Source organism: Fragaria vesca, linkage group LG4 (assembly GCF_000184155.1).
Source record: "Fragaria vesca subsp. vesca linkage group LG4, FraVesHawaii_1.0, whole genome shotgun sequence".
NCBI lineage: Eukaryota > Viridiplantae > Streptophyta > Magnoliopsida > Rosales > Rosaceae > Fragaria > Fragaria vesca.
The window spans coordinates 20,075,062-20,102,928 of NC_020494.1; the positions used below are offsets into that span (position 1 = coordinate 20,075,062).

General features: G+C 38.2%; 5 protein-coding genes across 5 annotated transcripts; 4 read left to right on the forward strand and 1 right to left on the reverse strand.

Moving 5' to 3' along the window:
- Positions 1–1,403: 1,403 nt before the first annotated feature.
- LOC101291821 lies at positions 1,404–4,648 on the forward strand. The gene is made up of 3 exons (XM_004298494.1): positions 1,404–1,566; positions 2,046–3,773; positions 3,888–4,648. The coding sequence occupies exon 2, from the start codon at positions 2,053–2,055 to the stop codon at positions 3,412–3,414; it is 1,362 nt and encodes a 453-aa protein (XP_004298542.1). The 5' UTR covers positions 1,404–1,566; positions 2,046–2,052; the 3' UTR covers positions 3,415–3,773; positions 3,888–4,648.
- Positions 4,649–4,956: 308 nt separating this feature from the next.
- On the reverse strand, positions 4,957–11,226 carry LOC101292116. The gene is made up of 20 exons (XM_004298495.1): positions 10,863–11,226; positions 10,493–10,567; positions 10,374–10,408; positions 10,212–10,290; positions 10,005–10,097; positions 9,836–9,920; positions 9,150–9,225; positions 8,142–8,270; positions 7,961–8,059; positions 7,766–7,867; positions 7,423–7,587; positions 7,194–7,289; positions 7,006–7,057; positions 6,800–6,911; positions 6,619–6,686; positions 6,007–6,479; positions 5,835–5,908; positions 5,647–5,734; positions 5,409–5,531; positions 4,957–5,320 (listed from the first exon to the last, which is right to left on the reverse strand). The coding sequence occupies exons 1-20, from the start codon at positions 11,224–11,226 to the stop codon at positions 5,240–5,242; spliced, it is 2,469 nt and encodes an 822-aa protein (XP_004298543.1). The 3' UTR covers positions 4,957–5,239.
- An 8,542-nt stretch (positions 11,227–19,768) lies between these two features.
- Positions 19,769–20,389, forward strand: LOC101292699. The gene has a single exon (XM_004298496.1). The coding sequence runs from the start codon at positions 19,769–19,771 to the stop codon at positions 20,387–20,389; it is 621 nt and encodes a 206-aa protein (XP_004298544.1).
- Positions 20,390–22,369: 1,980 nt separating this feature from the next.
- On the forward strand, positions 22,370–22,930 carry LOC101292997. Its single transcript, XM_004298497.1, has one exon. It carries the CDS (start codon positions 22,370–22,372, stop codon positions 22,928–22,930), a length of 561 nt encoding a protein of 186 aa, XP_004298545.1.
- Positions 22,931–27,323: 4,393 nt separating this feature from the next.
- Positions 27,324–27,848, forward strand: LOC101293297. Its single transcript, XM_004298498.1, has one exon. It carries the CDS (start codon positions 27,324–27,326, stop codon positions 27,846–27,848), a length of 525 nt encoding a protein of 174 aa, XP_004298546.1.
- The last annotated feature ends 19 nt before the right edge of the window (positions 27,849–27,867 follow it).

Here is a 27,867-nt window from a genome sequence, read left to right on the forward strand (position 1 = left end):
GAGCAGCTTAAGCACACACAAGAACATGGGCATCCATCTCTTTGTTAGTGTTTCAATGTTGTAGCGTAAAGGATCTGTCATTTTTGCGTTGAAATGATTTAACATTCAAGTCTTTAAAATTAACTCAAATAGGGAGAAGAAATCAGTTATATATGAACTTACGATTAGGATAGGTAGGCACTCGATATTTTAACTAAACTCATAAAAGCTATATGATTATCCATGATTAATCTCTATATGTTTTCTCACATCTAAACATCTCACATTCTTGTCCATAATGTCTCACAGAACAATATGAATGTTGAAGTCTTGAAGAGAATCGTTTAGGCTTTTTTCCGTACTCATCGCAGACATTTCGAGTGAGGAGCTCGTACAAGTAATGTAGCAGACCTGTTTTCCTATGCTTTGTGATCAAAAGTTGATAGAATGATGGTTACTTAACAACAAATGATAGTGAATAACACTTTAAACATGACGTAAAAAAATTCTTGATCACTACTTCACTAGATAAATCTCCCATTAAGGTACGGGATGGACCGATATATATAGCAAAAGCTGAAAATAGGTCACAAAATGTGACATTGATGAAGGGGCTCGGCGATTTCGAATTTGAAGGTTATATTGGAATCAGATATTGCCGTGTTGATAGTAATGCCATGGCGGGTGAAAGAGCTTAATGTGTTTTGTTTTTCTCACGTCTCACTTGAGGTTAGTTCTCTACCATGTTTCCGCGTAGAAGTGATGATGTTTTCTCCGATTGAATTAGTGCGAAAAACAAAGTTCATGTCATAGAAACATAAAAATGCCGTACCATGGTGAAGAATGCTAAGCCGATAAGGTGCCCAAATTCCTTCGTTAATATGATCCACGATGGGGTGGATCATTTGTGGTGTGGTAGTTTCCTATGTTTTATACGTGCAAAGGGCAGCTGTCAATGGTACTTTCTAAACCAAAAACGAAAAAGAGGAAATTTTACAAGACTCAACATGTTCTTGTTCAATTTGAGGGTTCTCTGTTGCACGGAAACGTCAAAAAGGTTGCGTTTCCCGTTTTTGAAACGTTTCGGAAACGAAACGCACGGAAACGCGACGGAAACGCGTTTCCTGAAAAGCAGAATTTGGAAACGCAGAGGAAACGCGTTTCTCCTTCGATGGAAACGCGGGTTTGTAATTACCTTGGAAACGTGGGGGCAAGAAAGACTATTTACCAACTTGAAAGGATTAGGTCGTCCTTCGCTGGAATTGCTGCTCTCTGTCTTCGCTGGAATTGCTGCTCTCTGTCTTCGGCTGCGTCTTCGTCTCCTCTTCATCAACATTGTACTACTCTGGTCTTCGTCAGGTCTTCATCAACACTTAACACAACTCTGGTCTTCGTCCTCGTCTGGTCTTCATCTCCTCTTTGTCCTCGTCCTTCGCTGGAATTGCTGCTCTCTGTCCTCGTCTGGTCTTCATCTCCTCTTCGTCCTCGTCCTTCGCTGGTATTGCTGCGGACTCTTCCTACCAAAAATAAAAGAAGAAGAAGAAGAGCGCGCGCTCTCTCTCTCTCTCTCTCGCTGCTAGCAATCGGGTAATAGGCTTCCTTCAAATTTCGATTCATTCTCATCCTTTATTGTCATCGTCTCTTTTGCTTGCCAGCTCTGCTTTCATTGTGTTCGATTCATTCAAATTTGCCATGTTATTTCTTAGAATAGTTATGGATTGTTGATGAAGAATGTTTATGGATTGTTGTCTTGTTGATGCCTTATAGATGGTTATGGTTGGTTAGGTTGTTAGAGTTGCTATGCATTGTTGATGCCTTATAGATGTGGAACAGTTCAAGTTCTTAGGAGCTAGTTGATTGGTATGGACAATTGATGCCTTTTCTGGAAGTCACTTAGCTGTTTAATTATTAGCTATAATTAAAAGCTAATAATTATAGGGAGGGAGTAAGAGATGAGAGGAATTGATAAGCATGTTGTCTCTGTCCTGTTTGCTGCTGCTATTTGATTACCTTGTTGGTGTGCATACCCTGTTTGCTGCTGCTGTTTGATTACCTTGTTGATTTAGGAACACTATGCCAAGAGGGACACCTCCTGTTAGAGCACGTGGAAGCGGAAGCGGAAGTGGAAGTGGAAGTGCTAGTGCAAGTGCTAGTGCTAGTGCTAGTGCTAGTGCTAGTGCTAGTGCTAGTGCAAGTGTTAATGCCGGTACTAGCAATGATTCCAATGAAGCGGTTGGTCCCGAAATTGAGATGATAGATGATAGAGCACCATTGTGGAAATATGTTAAGAAGATTGAAAAGTGTGGGACAGGTGGAGGAAGTTGGAGGTGGCAGTGTAACTTTTGCCAGTTGTATTATAATGGGTCTCACACTAGAGTGCGACAACATTTATTGAAGGAAGGAGGAGTGGGGGTTACCGTTTGTAAAAAAGTTGACCCCCATACATTTGCTCAGATTACTAAATTGGTGAAGGATTGCAAGGAGAGAATAGCCAATAGAGGAGCAAGACAAGTTCCTTTGCCATCATCAACAAGGGGGAGTTCAGCAGCTCATGGCAGCTCTTCTTTTGTGAGTTATGGTGACTACACAAGAGCACCAACAGCAGCAGCTGAAGGGAAAAAAAGAAGGGCAGCAGGTGGTGCTATTGAAAAGGCATTCCAAAACGAATTAAGGGAAGGATGTAATGGTGAGATTGCTAGGATGTTTTACACCGGTGGTTTATCCTTCAATCTAGCAAGAAATCCACACTATCGGAACTCTTATTTTAGAGCTTCTACCCTTCCGGGCTATGTTCCACCGAGTTATAATGCTATAAGAACAACACTCCTTGCTAATGAAAGGAAGAATCTTGAGAATCAATTGATGCCATTGAAGCTTGCATGGAGAGATAAGGGTGTGAGCATTTGTAGTGATGGTTGGTCCGATGCACAAAGAAGACTCTTGATTAATGTGATGGTTGTTTGTGAGAGTGGTCCAATGATGTTGAAAGCAGTAAATTCTGAAGGAGAATACAAGGATCATCAATTGATTGCCAACTTGCTTATTGATTCTATCAAACAAGTTGGTTATGAAAATGTAGTGCAAGTAGTGACCGACAATGCTCCTGTTTGTTCAAAAGCCGGTGCTTTGATAGCAAGTAAGTATCCTACTATCTTTTGGACTCCATGTGTTGTTCATACTTTGAATCTTGCTCTCAAGAATATTTGCACACCTTCTCAAGCTTTGAACAATGTGGATGTGTATGTTGAATGTTGTTGGATACAACCGGTTGTGGAGGATGTTATGTTTATTAAGAACTTCATTATGAATCATGGAATGAGATTAGTTATGTTTAGTGATCATTGTAATTTGAAGTTGCTTTCGGTTGCTCCCACAAGGTTTGCATCTACATTTATTATGCTCAAGAGGTTTAAGACAATCAAAAATGGTTTGTAACAAATGGTGATTAGTACAAAGTGGGATGATTATAGAGAAGATGATTATAGGAAGGCGGGTAGGGTGAAAGAAATGTTGTTGGATGACTTAATGTGGGATAACATTGATCATATTCTTTCTTTTACCGAGCCTATCTATGAGATGATTAGGAAGGCGGATACGGATAAGCCTTGTCTTCATTTGGTGTATGAATGGTGGGATAGTATGATGGAGCAAGTGAAGAAGGCTATTTATAGGAAAGAAATGAAGCAACTTCATGAAGAATCTTCATTTTGAGATGCGGTGCACAAAATTCTATTGTCTCGTTGGAGCAAAGCCAATACACCCCTCCATTGCTTGGCACATTCTTTGAATCCCAAGTAAGTACAATATTACCACTAGTAAATAATTTCATTATAATTTGCTTATTTCATAATTATTTGATCTCTAGCAAATCTTATAGAAATTAATAAATTATGCATATTTATATTTAGGTACTATAGTTCGGAATGGCTTGATGAAGATTCCCATCGGGTTGCTCCTCACAAGGATTTAGATGTTACAAGGGAAAGGAAAAATTGTTTTCTTCGATACTTTGCCAATGAGGATGATAGAAGAAATGCTAACATAGAGTATGCTAATTTTTCTATGTGTATGCAAGGGTTTGGAAGTGGAGATGTGATGAAGGATAGATTTATATTAGAGCCACTAACATGGTGGGTGATTCATGGATCTTCGGCACCAATTCTCCAAGCCATAGCCTTTAAGGTGTTAGGTCAACCTTCTTCTTCCTCATATTGTGAAAGGAATTGGAGTACTTACAATTTCATTCACTCTTTGAAGAGGAACAAGTTAGCACCACAAAGAGCGGAAAATTTGGTATTTGTGCATACCAATCTTCGCCTTTTAGCTAGGCAATGCCCAACTTACAACAAGGGTGCATCTCATATGTGGGATATTGGAGGTGATGACTTTGATTCATTGGAAGACTCTAATGTTGGAAGGCTTGAGATTGCTAACCTTTCACTTGATGAGCCATTGTTGGAGTCGGTCTTGTTTGAAGATGATGAGTTTGAAGAGGAAAACATTGAGGATGATGATGTTGTTGAAGCTTAATTTGACTTATTTGTATTTTAATTTGAGTATTTGAATATGGATCTTTTCTCAAACATTTGTTTGGTTTGGATTTGGATTGACTATGTGATGAAGAATCTTTGTTATTTGTATTGTAATTTGATTATATATGTTTGTTTAGATTTAGATTGATGTTTTTTATTAAGAAACTATTTTTTTGATGGTATTTTTTTAATTATATTTATTATAATAAATATTATATTTATTTTAATTTTGACGTTTCCTTCACGTTTCGTATCAGACTATATTTGATTTTGACGTTTCCGCGTATCGGATCGTACCGGAAACGGAAACGTTTCCGTGCAACATACTTCTACGTCTCTCACCAAAAAAAAACAAAAAACTCCAGATTATCCTAGGTCCTATGACGTCATGTCCGTTCCATAGTTTTCCTTTGTTGGTCCCCAAGTCACTGTCATTTAGATTTGATCCAACATCCAATAGTCTCTTGAGGCCCAATCCATTATATACATGCCGACGAGCATAACGACAAATCGACCCAGATTCCGTCCATTTCCATTGGCAAATTTTTACAGCTAGAGCATTAAGAGGTCCACAATCAAAGACCTGTAGTTCACCATCTATGTGAACAATGATCACGATCTACATTACACTACTTTCTGGGTCGAATTACACTTTACCTAAGTCATCAGCTCAACCATGGAATGAGTTGCAATCTACTGTCCTAGAACTTCACGTTATACCGATGACGCTACCGTTCCATCTTAGGAGGCTTCTTCCTTTCCAGCTCCCTTATCTTTTCAATCAACTCTTGAATAGTATCAGACGCATCCTGCACAAACAGCAATCAAATGAGACCGGCAGAAAACATTAAAAAGTAGGACCAAAAACAAAACACAAACTCAGAGAATGGATTCTACCTGCAGCTCCCCTCTCAACTTGTTCTCTACATCATCTCGTCGCTGCCTCTCTTCCGCGAATATATTGATTAGACTATCTTGTTCCCTGTTCAAGAACTCGATCTGTTTTTCTGCTTCTTGCAGCTTATGAACAACAGGTATGAAATATTAGCTTAAATAGATATTATATGAGATAAGTCTAATGCTCGAATCTGTTCCCCAGTTTTCCTGACATTTCAATAAATTAAGTGACAAATACCTTAGTTTCAAGTGTCGTGTTCTTCTCCCTTTCCAGCAGAAAATCCTTCAGCAATCCAGCGGCAGCCCCTGTGCCCTGTTTTTTCAATCTAAATAGAATACAATAGATGAGAATGACTATAAGGTAAAGAGTGACCATACTTGCACTACTATGGTGAAAAGAGTAGGCGTAAAGGGCAAAACATATACTTTTCTTTCAGTTCAAGATTCTCCTTTCTCAATCGTTGCACAATGCTCAAATCCTCCAAATTAAAATCATTTTCCTGCCAATTAAACAAAAACCTTTAGCTAAGCCAATGCAACACAAATATTACCCATCTCTAGCAATGCAAGAATTGTAACTAAAGTAACTATCAGTAACCTTTGACTTGGATTTTGTGGCTGATACACTGGTTCCTCGGCATGGCGTACACTCTTGTCGGGTTTCAGTTTCTTCCATATCTGAAGATAATTCAGTCACTGCTTGACCACCTTTTCCAGAATAATGCATAGCAGTATTTGGCTTATGAATACTGCCATTCGCTTGCTTGTCACATACAGCAACATGTATGTCCTTGTCCCTAGATTCCCTACCACCGTTGACTTGTTTATGCACGTTGTCACCCCTAACATTGGGTGGCAAAGGTAGTGTTTCTTCAGAAGAGCTTGATTCTTCCTCAGATCTTGTTGTCAGCTTTGATTGGGTTTGCACTGTACTTTTTCCTTTACCGGATACATGCATATTCCCATGTCCATTGTCAGCTGTTTTTGAACGGAATGTGTCTGAAAGTGAATGTGGTCTCTTGCCACCTGACGTGATACCGTCTCTTTCAGAAAGAAAATCAGGGGAAATCTCTACAGATGAGAAGAAATTATGGATTGATAAGTTCAACATGGTTCCCAACACCGATGCATAACAGCAACATCAATAGCAGAAAGAACGAAAGTAAAATAGTTCCTGCCACGTTACAAAAATGTAGTGCCCATAACATACCTTTATCTTCAGCATTGACCTTCTTATTACGCCGTGCAGCATATCCAATTTTATGACAATTAGTAGACCTACATATGCAATAGTTAACGTCCATTTGTGAGTATTAAAGATGGAAACAACTCACAAAAATCTTGACACTGGATGCAGGACATTGTAAACAACAATCCAATAGACCACAAACCAGTATGTCTTTTGCATCTGCACTAGTTTTGCCTCGAGTCTTGAAAGAATTGTTGTACGCTCAAACCCTTGCTTGTCATGAGCTGGTTCAACAAAATTGGCTTCTAACAGACCTGCAAGATAAAGGAACCAGAGTAAAGGAATCAGAAGCAAACTCAATTTCTGCTACTTAATTCAAGTCGAGGAATTTGAATGCAGAAACAAAACCTATTACACCGCGGCCATCACTTCCTGCAGCATTCCAAAGCCTCCAAAATGGCTGAGAACAAAAAGTCAAGTAAAACATGTCTAAGATGTTCAGTGAGCTACCTGTGCTTAAAGAATGATGGTAATCATTGTTGCTCAAACAGCAGCTGCAACAAACTCTCTGTCTGAACTTATAAAACTAAAAATACCTTAATCAGTCGATTCTTGTGATACACATTGAACCCTTGAACATCAATATGATATTTTGCATCCTTCACAAACCCAATAGTGACAGTAGCAGCCATCTGATTTCAGAAGTTGCGAGGAATCAGAAAACCAAATAGTGAAAGGAGAAATGAAAATGGACTTAAAACTTCTCTTATGAAATGTTACTCGTGTCGTGTCTTTTTAAAATAAAATAAAGGATTAAAAAAATACATTTGCATCCTTGAGGATCCCATCAGTAGTAGTAGACTGTGGCCGATATGTGACTTTTTGGGACATCATCATATCATTCACTATGTTGTGGTGCTCAACATCCTTCCCACGCAGAATAATTCGGAAGTCGATGGGTAGCCGCAAATATAGAATTGCTGCGTAACTCTGGAGTCAAAATGAAGTAACAAATTAATCACAAATAATAGATGATGAGAGAGACTGTTCCTCACTTCAAGTTAAATCATATGTTTCCAAATCAGCTAATTTTTCACTATTTTAATATAGGCGATTTTGACTTCGTTAAAACAATTTAGTCAAGCAAAAAGGTAAAATCTGACTATACCCTCAATGAGTGCCGATAGGTCAAAAAATGACGAGAGTTAGGATACTGTTTAGCCATTTGTATATTCTTCTCATCGCGATTGACACCTCTAATTTGAATATCCTGCAAAATCAGACATGCAAAATATTCAGCCTCAATCATCAAAGAAATGAAACAAAATGTTGAATAAATTATACAGTTTAGGAATCAACATACATATCGATCAACATCAAAATCAAGCTCCAACTGTCCTTCATCATCCTCCCAAAGATTGTATATGATTACTCGAGTCCCTTGGTTTTTGATCATACAGAACTGTGCAGTAGGTAAAAAAAATTCATGAAAACAAGCTGGTAACATGGTTGAATACTGTGAACCTTTTGTAACAAGGAATTACCTGGTGATCTAAGTCTTCTTCTGTAGAAAATGGTGACCACTGAAGTATTGTTTCCACATTTTTGTTCCAATCACTTAGAGAGGATCGTCTGATCCTATGCCAATCTGTTCCTTGTTTTTCATAATCAAGCTGTTCACCCACAGGCCATAAGATATCATTTTAGTACAAGTCCGATGGTAAGAAAACACAGTGATCATATTTCATGTTTGAAAAAACTATTGGGCAATACAAACAAGTTACGACCAAAAGATTTCAGTTATTCTACTGACACAGTATTTGTTTGTTTCTGTGGGATTGGATGGGTTCGTCGAAATATTATAGCTTACAAAGATAGGAAAACTATAGAATACGGACATATAAGAAAACCTCCCAACAATTAAAGAGAGGAATTAATCAACCAAAACACCAGCATCCAGAAAAAGGAATCCTCCACCTCAAAATCCAAATGCTCTGACCAATCAATCATCCTACAAAATCTTCTTCTTCTTTTCTCTAATGACACCAAATGACCAGCATCCTCAAAAAGGAGTCCTCCACCTCAAAATCCAAATGCTCACCCTATCTATCATCCTACACCATCTACTCTTTTTTCTTGTCCTCTAAAGTCACCAAATCAATGTATACTCATCCAAATAATACTGGTTTGATAACAGCTAAGCGCCTCAACATAATACCACGGGAAAGCAATTGTTCTTGCTAAGACAATTAAAGAAAGATCAAAGCAGAATTAAACTATTTAAGCAGGCCACTACTCATGCCTGAGCCTGAGTATGAACATCAAATACACCAAACCTGCTGCTGAATGGGAGCAGGTGGATGGAATCAACCTAACTCTCAATTGGTAAAGGTTTACACATTAGTGAGACCTCAAAAGGTTACAAATGGCTTATGCTTTCATTCTAGCCTAGTCTTTCACTTCCGGCAGACAGTACATAACTGAATAAAAACACCAGACTACAATATGCATAAAGTACTACAAGGCAGACAATAAAATACAAATGTCATTACCATGGGAACTACAGTATCTTCCTTTCCTGTGCTCCTTAAAAATGTGTAAGACAGCAACCCAATGCTCTGCGTAGCACTGAAAGCAATTGTAAAATGTCTATTAATTTCGGAAGTGAAGAAAAAATATTAACATTGATTTACTTTCTACTACAACAAAAGGAGGAAGGGGAGAAAGGGAGCGAGTGTGTAGTAAAAATGCACCAAAATTTTAGAAAACAATTGACACCATGCTTATTTTTCAAGCTACTTATTCAACCAATACTATCTTACATAATGATTAATAAACAAATGTACCTCATTCCCCTTAAAAAATCAACTGTTGACTGAAAAAGAAAAAAGAAAAAAAAAACACAAATATAACATCCAACAATATAAACAATGCAGAGGCCTGTCGGCCTGTGCACATGCCAACCAAAAACTGAGCAAAAGTGATCGAAAATTGTAGATCATTCTCATTTGTGGATAGAACAGATGAAAGCAGAAACCCTACAAGCAAAGCATAGTTTCTCAACCTTACAGCTAACGAATTTGACACTAATCTATTTTTTTTTTTTTCCCCTTTGCAGATAAGCTGAAGAAAATAACCACTTACCTACATTAACCAATAGAAGAAATATAAAAAAAAAAACAGTTTGTAATAGAAAGAAGAATGAACAACTAGAAACAGAAAGGAGGAGGGGGGGAACCTTTTTCCATCTTTTCCACAACAACGAGAGAACACAATCACGTCTGCCCCAAGCCTCATGGTGCTTGTTTTAAACCCATTTCCGTCTGCATAAACAAAATACTAACATGATTGTTTGGAGAAATATAAAAAACAAAAAAAAGTGCTTTGGTTAAATTATAGTTTTATACATTGTCCAATTGTGTTTGCAATTTTGCTTTTCGTAGAAAACCCCAATGACATGCAGTCTCGTATCTTATCTGGATTCATCCCACCACCATTATCTGCAAGGGATTTCAAATGAATTTATCAATCAGAAATGATAACTTATGCACAAAAGTAAACCTCTGGCCGTAGTGCGAAATACATCCAACAACAAAATCAAGAAAGCTTATTACCTTCAATCAGCAACATTCGGCTTCCGTCTTTCTGATTCTCAAGCATATCTACAATAACATACGTAGCACCAGTGGAAACCTAACACAGCAAAAGAATATAAATGTCCAAACAGAGAGAAAAGCGAGCATATAAAAACTTAACAAGAGCAACGAAATGACTACCTCATCTAATGCGTTGTCTAATAGCTCCGCAAAAGCTGCAAAACATCACCAAGTCATTCACCAAGCATAGAGATACATAATCAAGTGTTATGTCGTAGATCAAACAAACTCAAATATACCTCCAAGTGCCCACTTATGGCTGGTTGCATTGGAATGCAGAAACTTCGGATGAATCCTCACATGGTCCATCCCACCTGCAAATTAAACAAAAACTACATGAACATCACGGCACTGACGCTTGATCCATATAAAAGCACCATTCATGATGCTAAATCTTCAAGTAACACAACCACAAGATTCTTCAATTTTGAGCAATTCAAACCATATCAGAGCTAAATTCACTCATGCATGTTACTGAGTACACTAACAATCAAGTTTTTTAAGCCCGAAATCTCAAAATCAAGACAAAAAATCAGTATAGGTTTCGAAAACAAAGACAAACAACACAATGCAGCATCAGAAAGAGAGAGAGCAGCAGTAGAAAACTACCAGCAGAAGACTCCGTATCGCCACAAGGCACCGCCTCAAACTCCCCAGCCTTCCAGAACTGCTTACAGTAATTCACACTCACCATCCCCTTCCCGGCCGCCGGAGCCGCCGTCAGCGTCCTCGGCAAATCCTGCTCCGACGGCTGAGGATCCAGAACCGGCATAATCACTCCCATCTCGCTCAGCCTCCTCTTCTTCAGCACGCGTCCCGAAACGGCCGACTCGTTCTCCTCCGAGTCCGACTCACTACTGCTGCTGGTGTCGAGCGCGATTACCAATTCCGGCGGCACGGCTGCCTTGGGCGGCCTCGGGGAAGAAGAGTGCGGCACGTTGCTCAGAAGCTCTTGCTTCACCACGGCCTCCATTCTGCCAAGGTGGTCAGCTCCGTTGGGGTCTGAGCTTCTTCTTCTCTGTAGTTGTTGTTGTTCTGATGAAGAAGGTGACCAATTGTGAGGTGGTATAGGTGGCGGATGCTAAACTAGTAGAGACCAAATTTCATTGCAAACCTGAGGCTTTAACGCTAATCGCAATGTTGTGTATGCATTATTGTGTAGATTACTGCAACCTCCGGACTACCCTAAATCTTCCAAATATGAACACCCATGCTAGATTGCTAGGCACTCTAAAGCTCGTATAGATTTCACTTAATTTATAAGCTTAATTTGTGTTTTCTTAGAAGAAAAAAAGTAAAAAAAAAAGACACGACACATGCTAGTTTATGAGGGAAAATTATAGACATTCAATAATAAATAATATCGATGATCATTTGAGTTCATTTAATTGATGAATTCGTCTCGGTATAATGATTAATGAACATTAGAATCAATGTTAGATAACATTTGTATCATTTGTTTTAAAAAAGAATTAAGGAGCGTGTCAAAATAGAAATGTGAAATTATTATGAATAATAAGAAAAGAATAATCTTGATTGGATTCATTTGGTTTCATATATAATGAAATTTGAGATTATCTAAGAAAATATTAAAATTGAGTTAAAAAGTAGGGAAAACTATAAAAATAATACCTGAACTATGTGTCTTATGTTAGCTTATGTTTGAAGTTCAGGGAAAGTCAATGTTCTTATTGTAGAAGCTACTGCATTCAGGGATAGTATCATTAAAGCAAATAAGTTAAACTACTCGAGCATCATTGTCGAAGGTGATTATGCCTTGGTCACCAACTATGTTATTGGAAAACTGAAGTGTCCTTGGAAGCTTCACCAAATGTTCAATGATACCACAATTATAGCTTCACCGCTATTGGGAGTCGAATTTTCCTGCTTCTGTTATAAGTGGTTAACTTTGATCTTTTGAAACCGGTTGCTCAAGAGATGCATGTGTAATTAGTAGTTTAGTGTATATAAAAAAATGAAAATATATGTAAAATGAAAATTGGAATTACGGCATCGAGTGCACATTGTTCAAGGGTTCCACAAGGGTTTCTTGGTGTGGAGAATGGTGGTGTATAGTTTTTTGCTTTTTGGAAGTCAAGTTTCCATCATGTTTGCTCGTGAGCATAACAACAGTGGTCGTTGCATTGAAGTTTTTTATTTTAGCTCTAGGATTTTCTGGTATTTTGGGTTTTGGGGCTTCGGCTTATTTTTTAATTTTAGTTTCGTTATGGGTAATCTATTGAGTTTTTTGGGCTTAGGAGTCCAGACATCTATGTATCACATTAGTAATATGGTTCCATCTAATGAGCCTATTTAACCAAATAAAAAACTTGCACATTAGTTTTATCATTCTCACTAAATACTGCAATATAATTGAAATGACAAGTTAGTGCACACTACTCAAGGATTGCACATATGGTTCATTATTTTCAATAAGTGGTCCCAATAAAAAAACTCATTGATTGTTTATTTTTTTAAGAAGTGCTCATTGATTGTTTATTATTAAGAATTGTAGTCAGTTTTGAAAATCCAAATCACATTTATGAAGAAAAATTGAATTGAACATAATTAAAGCATTAATGTGCTATTGTTGAAGAAAAAATAATTTATATGTGTCTTTGTCAAACTAACTGACGAAAAGTAAATTAGGAAGTTATTGATCAACGGATATAAAGACTCAATATATCAATTATCAATTAGTCATTTTTATCATTATGTACGATGTAATCTCACCTCTATATAAAGAGGAGTATCAATGAAATGAGCAGACTATTCCATTGTGCAAGTTACTTTTACAGTTATTTAATTTTATGATTAAACTCAAAGTTTTTAACTGATTGTTATTGTAAGGTCTTTAATAGATCTATTTTTATGAGCAAATACACCAATTTTAGGTAGGTCATACCAACTTTCAGTCCAGGTTAATACACTATTCATCCAAATCAGTCACTCATCCTCTGTTCAACAATACAACAATAGATCAATTCTATGACTAACTGAACAAAAAAGGTGAAACAACCAAGCCTACACGTCAGACCTAACAGAAACCAGACTTTCATATATAGTCACAAAGCTCAAACATAAGGGAAGACTAGATAAGCGCAAAAGTAGAGAAAAAAAGAAGCAACAGATGATTAAACACATAGTAGAACAAACGCATAAAAAGGAAAATGAAAAACGCAACAACTAGCGAAGAACTTAGGAATTCAGACCAATCGCATCTTCCACTGGAGGACACAACAACCAGTCACGAGAAAATATGTGGACCAGGGAGGACGATGGTTTGTACATCCGGGCACGTCTTCCTCACACTAAGCGATGCAACATGGTGAGTTGCGCAATTCGCTTTTCTAGGAATCCAAGACCATGAGATCGGTCGGCATGGAGGAGGAGCTCTATGTATCCGAGCAATCAGAGGTAAAATTCTCCAACACTTCCCCGAATCAGTGCCATTGATGCTGTTGACTAATTCTTGGCAATCCGATTCAATATGGGTAGGAAATTGAGAGTGCTTCTTGGTGAGGGAGAAAGCTAGGATAGCGGCTCTGGTTTCGGCTTCAATCGCTAAGTTGGCACCACAGCTTTCATAAGTTCTATCAATTAAAGAACAATGATGATTTCTCACAACAACTCAAAACCCACCAAAGTTAGTTTCACCATCCAAGCTGCGTCAAAGTTGATTTTGATAGAGCAAATTGGCGGCTTTTTCCAAGTGATGAATGAATTTTGTAGAAATGAATAGTTGGTGGTTGTGGGTTGATTGGTGATGGGTGTATGTTGGATGTGTATGTGGTCATGGGAGGAGGGGTTGGCTGGGGTTTGGTTGTTTCCATTGAGGTTGGTAGAAGTGGAAGAGAGGCTTGGTGGGGGTCAGAAAGGGTAATACTAGTAAGGTCAGACAAACAACTTTTTTAATTAAACAAAAAAGGCATATGATATCATGTGCAAAATGGTGTCTGTATGGGCCCTACGTTGAAATTCGTCTAGACTAATACATGGGTTAATTCTTACCTTAACCTTTAATCATGTTAGTTGGGCTCCACATAGGATCCACGTCTAACCCAGCCTAATTTTTTTTTCTTGTGGATGCTTGTTTTGACCCAACATTTAGTTTTACCCACTCAATTGCACAATTGTTGTATTTGCTCTTAAAGTAATATAAAAACTGAGTGTGAGAAAACGAGGAAGTGTACGCAAAAGTGGGGGGAGAAAACTCATAGACCATCTCCTGTAGTGGAGGGTTAAAACGAGCCCGGGGCCAAATTTAACTCACTTAATAGAATTTTTTATTCAAATAAGGACTATATTGTGACACTCAATAACTCATAGCCAAATTATGTAGACTCTCTTCTCTTCACCTTCGATGTGTGCACTTCACTTTTATATATTTATGTTGCTCTCTTCATACATGGCTTCACACAGGCAAAGGTCATCGTAGTCACCCACAAAATTAAGTGTAGCTCTCTAACCAACCCTTTAGACCTTACCCTACATTTTCTATTAGCCATATATATAAAAATTACTTATATACGGGAGATCACAAAGTTCACAAAAGGGCTATAAAGCTTAGTTTGACCATCATACTCAACATGGCCTTAGTACGACAAGTAAAGAGATTACGATCAAAGCGGTCTTGCAATCCACACCAACATACATCATGAGTAGTTTTGAGCTTCCATTGCGTCTATGTTCTGAAATGCATAGGATGATGGCTAGGTTTTGGTGGGGAGATACGTGAATGAGAAGAAAATCTATTGGTTGACACGCATGCAAGAAATTATGTATTCTTAAATCAGATTGAGAGCTTGGATACGCAGGCCCGAACCTGAGGTGAGCCTCAAGAGGCAACAACCTCTTGCATCAGGTTTTTAAAGTTTTAAGGACACCAATTTTCAAGGATGATAAAGAAGTTGTATAGATGTCTAGCGGCCATTTTCATCTTAATTACCATTAATGGATTCCCAATTCTTTGAATGAGCTTAATTAAATTCTTCCAATTCCAAGGATAATAATGACTTTGGTGGGGAGAGCATTGCTTTGTTGTTGTTGATGCATTGAGAACAGACAAGTCATACATGGACTATGTTAATGTACGTTGTATACCTCATCATAAAAAATAAAATAAAAACCAAATTCGCATCCTAGACCTTCTCAAATAAGTTTGTAAAGTATATATATACAGGTGCCCAGCAACCAACACCATCCATCTTATTTAGGAGTCTATTTCAAGTTTAATTGAGATGAATCTCCTTATACAGGTTCCCGTATATAGTTTTATATCTTTTTTCTTCACAAATTTTGTTAATGTCGTTACGAACAATTAAACATCAGTTTTCTTTTTATGTACTATTAGAAGAACTTATTGGTTTGGAATATCTTTGGTTGTTTTATATCGTTGCATTTTTTTTCTTGTATGACTATCAGAGGGCACCATGTTTAGACCTTACCTTAGGTCTTTATATCTCAGGTCCGACTCTGTGGGTACGATTTCGGAATTTGGTTTTCTTCAATCAAGCCTTGCAAGCTAAGCAAGGATTGATGGAGAACCCTACGTACAGTCACCAAACTATCATTGCAAGAATCTAAATGCAAAGCTAAATATTTTCCAAGGTGTGGTTTCTTCGATGCAATGGTTCCCGAAGGTGGTGCCTATGTATGAAGAAGTATATTGCATGGTAAGAGCTTGTTAGGCAAAGGGAGTGAGATCTTAATTAATTAAGTAGGTAAATGTCTCCTCTTGTATTGGACAAATTCGTTAATGAAGGCTTGACAACAACAATATTATAAGAATGCATTACTCTATCATTAAGTGTTAATAGTTTTTGGGATTAAATCAGAATAAATAAATAAAAACTAAATAATTTAACTTGTTCCCCCCATCAAGATGGACAAAAAGAGAAAAAACTAAATCAAGTCGCTGGGAAGTTCTCGCCTTTCATATCATTCTAACAATTCAAGTTTGATAGAGGCTGGCCAACAGCCACAGAGGGGCCATGAGTACAATTCTTTCTTGGAACTGTCAAGGATTGGGGCGTGCCTTGACGGTTCGGAAGCTTGGAGAGCTTTTGCGCTCCCACTCCCCTCCTCTAGTTTTTTTGTCAGAAACGAAGCAGTCTTGTTTTAGAATCAATAATCTTAGGAGACAATATAGGTACTTCAAGGGTATCACTGTTAACCCCTCAGCCACTAGTGTTGGTGGGTTAGCACTTTGGTGGAAGCCGGAGGTAGATGTGGATATTGTCTCCAAGAGCAAGAATTTGATTGATACTGTGGTTAGGTTCACCAATCTCGGCATCTCTGTAAGAATCTCTTTTTTCTATGGCCCCCCTTATCAGGAGAACAAGAGTGAGTTCTGGGATTCCCTCTCAAACATGGCTTTCTCTCATGACACCCCTTGGATCTGTATCGGCGACTTCAATGAGATTGTTGCTAATTTTGAAAAGGATGGTGGGGTTCCTTGGCACTGGAATAGAGTCAAATTCTTGAGGGATTTCATGGATAATAATTCTCTGGTGGATTTCAATTTCACTGGTCCTATGTTTACTTGGGAAAATCGGCGGGAAGATTGTTCAGAGGTCATAAGGGAACGGCTGGATCGAGCAGTTGGGAATGTGGAAGTTTTGGAAGAATGGCCGGACTCCTTTGTTCTTCATGAGCCTCGAGTAGGTTCGGATCATTGCCCTCTTATTTTTCATTCTCACTCCACCATCCCAAAAAGGCCTAAAACCTTCAAGTTTGAAGCGAGCTGGGCCGAGGACATTGAGTGTCAAGCCCTTATTGATTCTTGCTGGGATTCGAATCGCTATGCCAACCCGTTTGTCTCCTGGGAGGCTAATCTCCGCTCTTGTAAAAAGAGGTTGGTAGCATGGAGTAAAGAAAAATTCCCAAACAACAAAGCTACTATTGATGCTCTGAATTGGGAGTTAAAAGGAATCCAGGAGGGTACTATTGATGCTGTTTCTAGAACTAGGGAGTCTGTGATCCTTGAAGAGTTGAACTCAGCATGGTCCTTTGAGGAATCATTTTGGAAGCAGAGGTCGAGAATCAATTGGTTGTTGGAGGGGGATCGAAACACGAAATTCTTCCATCTTACCACTATCTACAGGAGAAATAAGAATCGCATAAGCAGTTTGTGTCTTGATAATGCGAACTGGATCAGTGGTGAAGCACAAATCAGTTTAGCTTTTGCAGAGTTCTATGGAAAGCTTTATACTTCTACAGGTCCAAGAGATTGGGGTGGTATTTTGGACACTATCAATTGTCAAGTCTCCGAGGACCAGAATAGATCTATCATCAAACCTTTCTCCCATGAGGAAATTTTTTTGGCGGTGAAGCAGTTGGGTAATTGGAAGGCGCCAGGGCCAGATGGCTTTCCGGGTTTTTTCTACAAGAAGTATTGGGATATAGTGTGTGAGAATATCAACAATGCGGTGTCCAGATTCTCGAATGATGATCCCTCGGTAGCCAATCTCAGCAAAACCAATATTGTCCTTCTGCCAAAGGTTCCCCATCCAGAATCAATGGGTCAGTTTCGCCCAATCAGTCTCTGCAATAGCTCAATAAAGATCATCTCCAAGCTCTTAGCAAACCGGCTCAAAGCTATTCTTCCTCAGATTATTTCGGAGCATCAGAATGCTTTCGTGCCTGGAAGGCTAATCCAGGACAACCTTATTTTGGCTCACGAGGCTTACCACTACCTCAAGTTAAAGAAATCAAAATCAGTTCATGAGCTTGCCATTAAGCTTGACATGCACAAGGCATATGATAGAGTCGAATGGGACTTTTTGGAAGCAACTCTAATTCGATTTGGTTTTCACCGAAATTGGGTAAAGTTGGTTTTAAAGATTGTGACTTATGTGTCTTTTTCTATTCTAATCAATGGCAAACAGGGCAACTCTTTCAACCCTACAAGGGGTCTTCGGCAGGGGGATCCGTTGTCTCCTTATTTGTTTTTATTGGTAGGGGAGGTGCTTTCTAGAAATGTGTCAGAGGCTATTCGCAAGGATCAACTGCAGTGTATCAAACTCAGTCCAAACAGCCCAGGACTCTCGCATCTGATGTTCGCGGATGACACAATTTTCTTCACCAAGGTAACGACCTCAAATTGTCAAGCCCTGAGAAATATTCTTGATTCTTACTGTGCGGCCTCGGGACAGGCGATTAACTTTGATAAATCTTCGGTCTTTTTCTCAGCTAATACTCCTGATCCGAAGAGATCTGCTATTGCTACTGTTCTTCAAATCCCATGTGTGTCCCAACCTGGAGTCTACTTGGGTTTACCTACTCTGTGGGGTAACTCTAAGCGTAGTGCGATGACTTTTATCAGAGAACGGATTAGGCAGAAGATCGAGGGCTGGAAAGCAAATATTCTCTCCCAAGCTGGAAGGGAAGTCCTTATTAAATCTGTTGCTATGGCTGTGCCCTCCTACCCTATGTCAATCTTTCTTCTGCCCAAGACTCTCTGCAAGGCTATCAACTCCGATCTCTCAAACTTCTGGTGGGGGTATTCAGACGTCAAGACCAAGGTCCACTGGTGGGAGGATCTGAGCAAGAGTAAGTTTGATGGTGGTTTGGGCTTCAAGGAGTTGCAGTCTTTCAACCTCGCCCTCCTCGCAAAGCAGTGCTGGAGATTGATTAATAAGCCTGATTCTCTATGGGGGAGGATTCTAAAGGCTAGATACTTTAACCACTCTTCCTTCTTGAAAGCTAAGAAAGGCTCCAGGCCTTCTTGGATCTGGAACAGTTTGCTAGCTGGCAGAGATTCCATCAGTAATCACTCGAGGTGGCAGGTTCGTAATGGGAAAAGTATTGATGTCTGGACTGATAGATGGGTTCCAAATAATTCCGGGGGGCTTATTATCCCAATTGACTCCTCAAATCGCTTTACTCCTCTCTTGGTTGCCGATGTTATTGATGCTTCAGGGAATTGGAATATTACTCACTTGGAACCGTTTTTGAATGGTGATGATGCCAAGGCCATCAAATCTATTCCAATTGGCAGTGAGAATGACAGAGATGTTCTCATTTGGCCTTTTTCTAAGAGTGGTGTCTATTCAGCAAAAAGTGGCTACAGAAGGATTGTCAAGGAGCAGGGGGGGTAAGGGGTCTTCTAAACCTTCATCGTCGCACATGATAGATGCAAAGCTGTGGAAGGTGGTGTGGAGGCCAACCATGCTGCCAAAAATTTCCAATTTCTTGTGGCGTGCGTTATCAAATGCTCTTTCTACCAACTGGAATATTTTCAGAAGAAAAATTATTCCAGACCCTTTGTGTGCTATTTGTGGTGAGCATCCGGAAACTACGGAGCATTGCCTACTTCTATGCCCTTGGACTAGCGCTGTATGGTTTGGGAGCTCTTTGGGATACATCCCAGAGAAGGCCTCTATCACAAGCTTGGATGCTTGGCTTCTAGCAGTTTCTGGCAATTCTGGTAAGCTGTCTCATCACAATGAGGAGTTTTTCAGTTTGTGTGTTTTCATTTGTGGGAGATTTGGAAGCAAAGATGTGTTGCAGTAATGAAGAGGGTCTCCCCTAACCTTGTTACTACTATAGAGAACATTCACAGAAGCTTTAAAGAGTGGTCTGAAGCTCAGTCTGATTATGACACTCCCCCAGATGAGCCTCGGAGACCTACTGCAAGCAAATTGTGGCATCCTCCCCCTCCAAATGTGGTAAAAGTTAACATTGATGCAGCTTGGAAGATGAGTAACCAACACAGTGGGATTGGTCTAGTGGTGCGTAACCATAGGGGTTGTTCTATTGCTGGTGCAAGTCTCTTGTGCTCCCATAATTCTGTTGTTGAGGCCGAGGCTGACTCGGTGGTTAAAGGTCTTCAAATTGCAAGGTTTCTGAATTTGAAAAATGTTATCATTGAGGGTGATTGCCAGGAGGTCATTAGGTCTCTCTCTTCCCCAACTTTCACTCCCAATTGGAAAATTCTACCTATTCTCAATAGAGTGAAGTTTCTGTTGCCTGCCTTTGATGAGGTGTTATGGAACTGGGTTCCCCGTGAAGCTAACCGGGTTGCTGACGCAGCGGCGAAGCTTGCCATGGTGAGGTTGTGCTCTTCGGACTGGGCTAATACGCCTCCAACCTCCCTCCTTCATATTCTTAGGAGCGATGGCCCCCCTGACTGAGACTTGCTGTTGATTACAGCAGCTCTTGCTCTTTTATCTGCTTTTGTCTTTCTTTGCTTTTTGTCTATAGTGGTTTGTAGCAGTGTTTAGTTTCCCTCTTGCTCTTTCAGCTTTGTTAGCTTTCTTTTTGTTGTGTTTTGCTCGACCTTTGTGGTCTGTTCCAATGAAGTTCTATTCTTGACCCCAAAAAAAGTTTGATAGAGGCATATGGATTATATTGAAGCCGCCAATATTTCGGCCCCTTAATTTTGCCATTTTTTGTTTCCAATTGTTCCCCTGACCAAAACATAGTGTCGTTACTCTCTTTCGATCTTATAACACAATTTCTTAACTACTTCCCACAGACAATATCAGCACGTTTGGTTGACCAGCTTGCTATACGTATTGTCGTCGTGAGCCTTTTTTAATTTAATCACTTTTGTTGATAGCTAAGATGAAGATCGAATTCAAACAAAGCTGAAGATCGAATATCGATCCCACATATAGTTGTTTTCTTTGAAGAAGTTTGAGTCTGAGATCCATAGAGGAAGTCTTGTCTGTTTGCAGAAAGAACATGAATATTTTTGCTTCGAAATACAGTGCATGAGTCTCAAAACAGCATTCCTTATTCCTCAATTACAGCTTTACTCGCAATTAGAAGCAAATTACCTGAGAGAAAGTCTGATGATTGATTGCATTGTTTACCTAATCGCGCGTGGGTCTTGGCTTAACCAGCAGACCCTAGTTTCATAACATCGAGCATTTCATACATCATCAAAGATCAGCAGGAAGAGTTGCATAAGCTTGATGCATGCGGCGGCGGCGGCTTGATGCATGCCTTGATCGATCTCGGCGTAAAAATAAAGTGATGACGCAAAAATGAACATTCATCGTAATCATTACAAGGAAAATCAACTTAATTCAAGGGAAAAAAAATCAACTTCTAGGGTTTGTACTTAAGTAGAATCTCTCTTAGGGTTTAGACTTTAGAGATTTAGAGGAAATGATGAAATGAGTCGCTAATCTAGAAGAAACAAGTAACGTGCGTACTTAATAAAGTGATTTTGATCGATTATATCTGAACAATTTTGTGCATGGTATTCCTTATATTCCATTACATATATAACTGAATAAAAAAGTTTTTTTTTGAAAGGAACTGAATAAAAAAGTTGATGTCACACAATAAACATGAGACATACAGAAATGAATAAATTTTTAACACATCACCTGGAATCTCTTAATGAATAAGCAAAGCTAGAACATGATGTTTCATCCACCGTTTATAATAATTTGCATGTCTCGTGTGCTCGAAACATACAAGGGTTCGATTTAAAATAGAATCCCTAGCTAAATAGTTTAAGCAGGAATACCATGGCGAAATTGTTACGTACACAAAAACCATGTGTATTGCAGAAAACTAGTTTCTGGGTTTGCAGCAGCTTGCAAGGTGTTCCAATGGGATTGATCGAACTATGAGAAGACTTTCAAGAATCAAGAAGCTCAGTTTAAGTAACCCACGTCCATAATAAACTAAAGCTTCTAATTAATCTTGGTTTTTATTTACTCCTTAATTGGATTCGATTCGTATAAATAAAACCTGTAAATATTGTTATCTATATGCTTTGTTATTTTCCGTCGTCATTTTTCGTCACTAAGCTAGCGCAGATGTTGTTGAAGAAAAATTTAAGAAATGGTCCAGCCCTCTCTTTAATTTCATCCCCATACGACTTTCTTTAACAAATTCAAATCCTACAATTATTCAAAATCTATCGGCGCACGAGAGTTGACAAACTTCGAAATTATTATCAAGGGTAATTACAAAGTCCTCGCATACGCCTCGATCTCTTCCTTTCAATCATATATTTATACCCCCTTGAGGTAGTGCATTGCTTCTCATCCAGTTCTTCGCTTTTCATATATTCACTCTTCTTTTCTTTGTTGAGAAAAGATTAAGATTAGGGTTACGAGCAAACCCTAACAGCTTCACGTATATTTCAAGGCATGGATATCGAGAAGGGAAAGTGGACGAAGAATCTGATCATCAAGGCGTGGAAGCGATGCAGTACTCTACCGAGACAAAGCAGCAGCAAAGCGTCTACTGCGGCAGCTTCACTGACAAGGAGCAAATCATGGAGCTCCAGTAGTACTAATAATACTGGCACTTGGAAACAGAAGAAGAACAAGGCCAAGACATGCAAAGTCGCTCCGGTCGGATGTTTCACAGTCTACGTCGGACCCGAAAAGCAGCGATTTGTGGTGAGGATGGAGTTTGTTAACCATCCATTGTTCAAGACGCTGCTGGAGGATGCGGCATTGGAGTATGGCTACAAAAGTGACGGTCCAATTTTGCTTCCTTGCGATGTGGATCTGTTCTGCAATGTTTTGGCACAGATGGAGAGCGATGATATTGATGAGGATATGGTTGGCGTTTCCAGTACTTGTTCTCCTATAAGCTTCAGTCCAGCTCGTCGTAGAAATAATTGTGGCAGCAACAGAGGTTACGGCGGTTCTTATAGGATGCTCACTCCAACCTCATCGTCATCATCAATGGTGGTTGCTTAGTTTTTATTTTAACATATATATCTACGTAGTTCTACTCATAGATCAGAAAAGAAAGCACCAATACATCTCTGTTGTCTAAAGAAATGATGATATACGCATGCATGTATACATACACATATATATATATATACATACATACATACATACATATATATATATATTATTTTTTTTTTTTGCTGCGCAGCAATAAAATTAGCCTATATATTTATCTATATGGTGATTGTTTCACTATTTTCTTCCCTCTTGTATAAACATTGTTAAACAACGACAAGTGTGGGATCTCTCCTCTCTAACAAACAAACTTGAGGAACTTTATATTTGGGAGGGTTTGGATATCCCTCGATTATTAATTGTTACTGAGCTGCGGAAGATATATATCTGGAGCTATAGTTAATACTGTAATAAAATACTGTAATAATATGATGAGAAAGCAAGAAATTGCAATCATCCATAATTAATCAAGAATGATCGACACTGCTTCTATATTGACAAGAGGAAAATTGGAGGCAATTATATATGAGGAGTGGATAGTCTGACGATCGACTAGCCAATTCGGGAACACAGTGCAAGTTCTATATATATAGGCAGTGGCATAGCTAGAAACTCGATTTAGAAGAGTCAAGACTTAAGTGGCTATTAAGGTAAGACAAAATATCAATAACCTAGTTGTTTCATGTAAAATCTTTTAATAGTTGACTCATACCTAACTTTATAAATTACCTTATTAGATGATTCATTAGAGAAACATCGATTATAAATTGCTCTTTTCTCTGCATTTATAGAAACTAAGAAGGAATTTATCAAACATTACAACTAGAAAGGGAAATAATATTATTTGTTAGAACTTAATTAGGAGAGTCATTTCTATATAAAATTTAGCTAATCCACCAAAGATTATACATGAGAAGGGTCAAGCCCCCTCTCCCTACGCCCCTGTATATAGGAGGCATGAACCCTAGCAATGTGTCATATACAACGGAGTCAGGACTAAAATGTCACAAGGGCTAATTGGAAACGCGAAAACGGTTTTTTTTTCTAGAATTTTATTGAAAATGGGTACGTCTAGAAGTGTTGAAATAAAATAATATATAAAATTATATAAAAATAATAATATTACCATAGTTCTACGTTGTTATATGTTGTGACAATTGCGTAATTTTATTCCAAACTCTGAAATCCTTTAAATAATGTACAAATATTGTTACCCAACACTAATAAAGAAAGATAATTAAGGCCTTATTTGGGACAGTTTCGCTTTTAAAAAAATTAGTTTCTATTCGAACTTTTAGATTTTATAGTGCTTAGTAAATGATAGAAAAACAGTTTTTTTGAAAATTATTGTTCACTGGCAGCAGCTTTTAGAAGCAACATGAATGTTACTTTTAAAAACAGCTGTCACTAAAAACACTAGAAATTAATAATTTTTATCTTGACAGCATTTTTAAAACTAATATTTACCAAACACAAAACTGTTTTAATTCATAGCTGATTATTTTCACAGTACAGCAGCATCAGTTTTTTTTAAAGTCACAACATTAATACCAAACTAGCCCTAAGTAGTGGTCAAACTTTTACGTTTTACCAAACCAAATAACAAAATCATTGGGACACAAACTCTTCTTTTAGTTTTTATCTCTTCTCTATGTCCATCAAGTTTTCATCTCTTTCACCAAACAGTAATTCCTTTTCCTTCAACAGGTTCGTGAACTCTCATATTCCCTTACTAACAATACTTCTCCCTCTGCATGCAATCCTTTTCAATCCAAATCTCACGTTCAACCAATTGATTCTTATATCCTAGCATACTCCGTAATCTACACCCATCTCAGATCTCATCTCAGATTTGGTCATTGTTTACGATCCCTTTCTTGTCCATGGTTCTTAGTTATTTTTTTTTTTTTTTTTTTTTTTGGGTTTCATTCTCATCTATGCTCCAGCCTAGTCAAGAGTCAAGACTAAGATGACTCCCCCTGGTCATATACTACCCATTGGCATTCATAATTACAATAGTCTACGTAATATTATTTTCCATAGAAAACATGCATTTGATAAATCTTGTTTTGCCTTAGCCAGCTTCGATTCATTGGTACTGCTGTGGGAACCAGCTGTTGTAATAATGTACAAGCTACCTAGCTAGTTGATCTATGCTTACAATAATGATTCTATTGAACATATATATTTTCATGATCTTTGTCAAATACGTGGGCAGTTGATGGTTTAAGCAATCCGTCACATCTAATTATTATTGTAAGCAACCTCTCATCATTTAGTTTCAAAAAAAGGGTTAGGTACGTACCTATATTTAGCCTGGTTATCTACGATATTTTCTTTCATTCAAAGTTTTAAGTACCTAGTTCTGCCTAAGTTCTATCGTAGGCAATTAGCACATATATAGTTAATCATTGCAGCTTTGTGACATTAGTATGTAGAATTGTAATCTAAACCTAAATCTAGCTACGAGTTCTAGATGCATCAAATGTCAATCTTTACTAATACCATGCAAAATGCCTTGACATCCAATTCAATATTAGTTTTGTATTAGATAGTTTACAGCTAGCGTAAATAATATCACATCTAAATTTTGATACATAATTGAAGTTCACCTTCTAAGGTCAAATACGATCCTTTTATCTCTAAGTTCCAAATTTCCGAGTATCTGACCTAAGCTAGCTTTCACTTTCAGTATATGATGCATGGTGAGGAGAAATGAAGTAAATATTCAACCCCTTATATTACTAGCTAAAGCCTTATATTCTTGGGGCTGCTGGCCAATCGGAACAAGTTATAAACAAGTATGGATAAGACAACGCCCTGCTGGAGGAATCTGGTGCTCCACACACATCATTATCATAATCACTTACCCGTTCTAAGTTCTAAACCCAGAATCAAATATAGCAACTTAGATCATGAGCTTAGATGTCTCCAGGTCTACGCGTAGAACGACTTGAATAGTTGAACATTACCATTTATGAGGCTGCTACTGTGCTACAGCTGGGGGCTATGTATGCAAATAACCATGGATCAACGTTTCATTAATTATTCTTTGTCATGCATGTATGCTACTACGTACTCCGTCAAGTTTCCAAATTGGTAGGTGAAAACAGATAATATGTTCACACTAATCATTTTCAAAAATATCGTAATGGCAGCGTCATTAGTCTAACAATCAATCTAATTAACTAGCTTGTAATTCTTTGCAAAGCCATGTACGTCCCTTCGACCAGATATAATGATATATCGTAAACAAAAAGGCTTACACAGAGACAGTAATAAACTTGTCAATTATACAAATAGTTGACTATGATTACATGACCTGGTGTTATATAAAAGTATAAGTAGTGCAACGTCATGAGTTTTGTTTCAAAAATTGACCGGACAATTTTAATCTATTTCAATTAGTTCAATTACTTTCTAGCTATTATAATAATTGAGAAGAAACAATCACATATCGTCCATACCTAAAAAATTTGAATTGGGATCGTTTTGATTTTGTATTTTATTGAAATCATACGGTTTTTTGTTTTTTTTTTAGCCTAAAGACTGATTTGTGTTGGGAGATGAGATGAATAATGTCAGAACGTTTTCTTCCTTTTAGCTATTAAGAATTTATTAAGATTTAACTTCAATAAACTTCAGCGATACTGAAACATGCATGGTACATGAGTTATTTGGTGACATACAAATGCCTAGTTATATATAAATGGGTCTTGGCGACCAGTTAACATATACGTAAATGACTTGCTTCTTAATCGTGTCTAAATTTAACATGTCTTGTTTTGTACAAGTTTCAAATCATGTTATTGGGTTGTTCCCAGAAAAAATGGGTGATGTGTTTGGTCAAGGGTTAAGTCTCATTGGCTCATAAATATCGTCATCGTTGACGAACTCGTAACTAGGTGTGTTTTTAAAGAGGAGAGTGAGGAATATAGTTCCACCACCGGTCATTCTCATGTAATTCTATTTCTATTTGAATACTGTCCAACTTTAGCAAAAAAAAATTATTGGGTTGTTTCGAAATTATCATGCAATACTGTCCAAGTACTTTAGCAGAAAAAGAAATAAGACATAACGAACGAGGCGGCCCTAGTTGGCGTGATTTCCCCCAAAAACAAAACAAAAAAAAGACCAGTCATGATCAATTTGACGCACGAGAGTTGACAAAATGACAAGTACTCATTTCATATCATCAAGACTTCGTCAAGTACTGAAGCCAACCTCTATATTCAAAGCTTTTCCCACTACCCAAATGTATATATAATCCCCGAGCCAGTCCTCTTCTTCTCATCCATCTTCTCCTGTTTAATTAATTCATTCCCAGAAAAACTACAAGTCCCCCAAAGAACTTCCCCAGGAGCTTAACTGATAACCACTAACTCGATCACTGAACGTACACATGGATATGATGAAGGCAATTACGTCGACAAAGAAACTGATCAGCAAGGCTTGGAGGCTATGCGCTGCTTCACCAAAACAAACCGGCAGCGAAGGGTGCACAACATCCAGTTCAAGGAGTTGCAGTGCTAGCAATGACAAACGGAAGAAGAAGAACAAGGCCGGAAAAGTAACTCCGGTGGGGTATTTCTCAGTCTACGTCGGACCTGAAAAACAACGGTTTGCGTTGAAGATGGAGTATGTTAATCATCCGTTGTTCAAGGTGCTGTTAGAGGATGCAGCATTGGAGTATGGATACAGAAATGATGGTCCGCTTTTGCTTCCTTGTGATGTGGATTTGTTCTACAATGTTTTGGCAGAGATAGAGAGCATGGATGACATCGATGAGGAAATGATCAGTTCCAATCGGTCTTTGATACAAATTTTGTTTAGTCCAATTCATTCAAATTCAAGAATGAACAAGGGTTATGGTGGTGGCTATAGGCTTCTTAGTACATCACCAAAGCTTAAGATGACTAAGTTTTAGTTAACTCTGTAAATAGCTA

Excerpts from the sequence above, each read along its gene's own strand:
- LOC101291821 (XM_004298494.1), top strand. The coding sequence starts at position 2,053 with ATGCCAAGAGGGACACCTCCTGTTAGAGCACGTGGAAGCGGAAGCGGA.
- LOC101292116 (XM_004298495.1), bottom strand. The coding sequence starts at position 11,226 with ATGGAGGCCGTGGTGAAGCAAGAGCTTCTGAGCAACGTGCCGCACTCT. Across the intron at positions 7,868-7,960 it reads ATTTTGATGTTGATCGATAT|GATATTCAAATTAGAGGTGT; the intron begins GTATGTTGATTC and ends CTGATTTTGCAG. Across the intron at positions 5,532-5,646 it reads ACACGACACTTGAAACTAAG|CTGCAAGAAGCAGAAAAACA; the intron begins GTATTTGTCACT and ends GTTGTTCATAAG.
- LOC101292699 (XM_004298496.1), top strand. The coding sequence starts at position 19,769 with ATGAAGAGGGTCTCCCCTAACCTTGTTACTACTATAGAGAACATTCAC.
- LOC101292997 (XM_004298497.1), top strand. The coding sequence starts at position 22,370 with ATGGATATCGAGAAGGGAAAGTGGACGAAGAATCTGATCATCAAGGCG.
- LOC101293297 (XM_004298498.1), top strand. The coding sequence starts at position 27,324 with ATGGATATGATGAAGGCAATTACGTCGACAAAGAAACTGATCAGCAAG.